General features: G+C 62.7%; 1 protein-coding gene across 1 annotated transcript in view; it reads left to right on the plus strand.

Moving 5' to 3' along the window:
• LOC115949219 (neurexin-2-like) overlaps positions 1-1821 on the plus strand; it is a gene marked incomplete at its 3' end in the record, with an annotated part of 5788 nt that overhangs the window by 1318 nt on the left and 2649 nt on the right. The window contains exon 2 of the mRNA XM_031065717.1: positions 636-836. Coding sequence (XP_030921577.1) covers positions 636-836 — 201 coding nt within the window. The remainder of the gene's footprint in view (positions 1-635; positions 837-1821) is intronic.

Genomic DNA, 1821 nt, shown 5'->3' on the forward strand with positions numbered 1-1821 from the left:
GGGGGATGGAGGGACAGAGGGGACAGAGGGGACAGCGGGGATAGAGGGGATAGAGGGGACAGAGGGGACAGTGGGGATAGAGGGACAGAGGGGACAGAGGGGACAGCGGGGATAGAGGGGATAGAGGGGACAGAGGGGACAGTGGGGATAGAGGGACAGAGGGGACAGAGGGGACAGCGGGGGTGGCACCTCCTGAGCACCCGGGTGAGCTGGGGAGGGGGCTGAGGGGGACTGAGGGTGACACAGGACCCCGAGGTGACACAGCAGGGACTGGGGGGACATGGGCTACCTGGGCCAGGTGAGGAGGGGAAATGGGGGCATTGGGACACCTGAGTCCCCTCTGGGAGGGGAGGGGTCACACCTGGGGACGAGGTGCCTGGATGTCCCCAAGGCCACCTGAGAGCACCTGAGCCCCCCTGGGACACCTGGGTGTCCCCTGCACGGGTGGCTCCCCCAGACACGGGGGTCCCCAAACACCTCCAGCCCTGGCAGGTGGCACCTGGTGGCGATGTCCCTTGTCCCCCACAATTTGCGATGCCCACCCTGGGCTGGGGCTCTCAGGGGTGCCCTGGGGACACCTGGGGACACCGGAGGTGGCCGTGCCGAGGGTGACAGGGCTGTCGCTGTCCCCGCAGAGGCGGCGGTGCTGAGCTATGACGGCAGCATGTACCTGAAGGTGCAGGTGCCGGGCGAGCAGACCGAGGCCGAGGACGTGTCCCTGCGCTTCATGTCCCCCCGAGCCTTCGGCCTCGTCCTGGCCACCACCTCGCGCCACTCGGCCGACACCCTGCGCCTCGAGCTGGACGGGGGGCGCATGAAGCTCACCCTCAACCTGGGTGAGCCCCCCGAGACCCCGCAGAGCCCCCCCAGATAAACCCCGGAACGTCCCTGGAATGTCCCTGGAATGTCCTCGAAATCCTCCCCAAAACGGGGCCCGAGTTGGGTCTGGTCATGCAAAGAGGGTCAAAATAGGGCCTGGGACCCCAAAATATTGTCTGGCACCCTAAAATGGTGTCTGGGATCCTAAAATGGAGCCTGGGACCCCAAAATGGTCTCTGAGACCTCAAAATAGGGCCTGGGACCCTAAAATGGTTCCTAGGACCCCAAAATTGTGTTTGAGACTTCAAAATTGGTCCTTGGAGCCCAAAATAGGGCCTGAGACCCCAAAATATTGTCTGGGACCCCAAAATGGTCTCTGAGACCTCAAAATAGGGCCTGGGACCCTAAAATGATGCCTGGGACCCCAAAATATTGTCTGTGGCCTTAAAATGGTGTCTGGGAATCCCAAAATGGTCAAACTGGTGCCTGGGACACCACAGTGATGCTCAGGACCCCAAACTGGTGCCCAAGTTGGTTCTTATGAACCCAAAAATGATTCTTGGGATCCCTAAACATCCCCAAAAGTGCTTTTGGCCCCAAAACGGCCCAAAGTTGGTTCCTGGAGCCCAGAATGATTGTCAGGACCCCAAAGATGCCCAGGACCCAAAAATGGTGCCCAAAAATTGCACCTGTGACCCCCAAACTGGCCCTGATTGTCACCAGAGCCACCTCGGTGTCCCCAACTCCCCCTCCCCCGCGGGATTGGGGCCTTCGTGACCCCCCCGCTGCCACTTGGGGCACAGCGCCGGGACCCCCCCCAGGGGTTGAGGGTCTCCCCCAGAGGATTGGGGACCCCCAAGGTTCGGGGACCCCTCTTGCAGCCCCTTCCATTGGGGGGACCCCCCGAGGGGCTGCAGGTCCTCTGTGGGGCGGGGACCCCCCCAAGGGGTTGGAGATCCCCCCCTAAGGGCTTGGGGACCCCCCAAGGGATTGGGGCCCCCC

Source organism: Geospiza fortis, unplaced genomic scaffold, assembly GCF_000277835.1.
Source record: "Geospiza fortis unplaced genomic scaffold, GeoFor_1.0 scaffold4232, whole genome shotgun sequence".
Lineage (NCBI taxonomy): Eukaryota > Metazoa > Chordata > Aves > Passeriformes > Thraupidae > Geospiza > Geospiza fortis.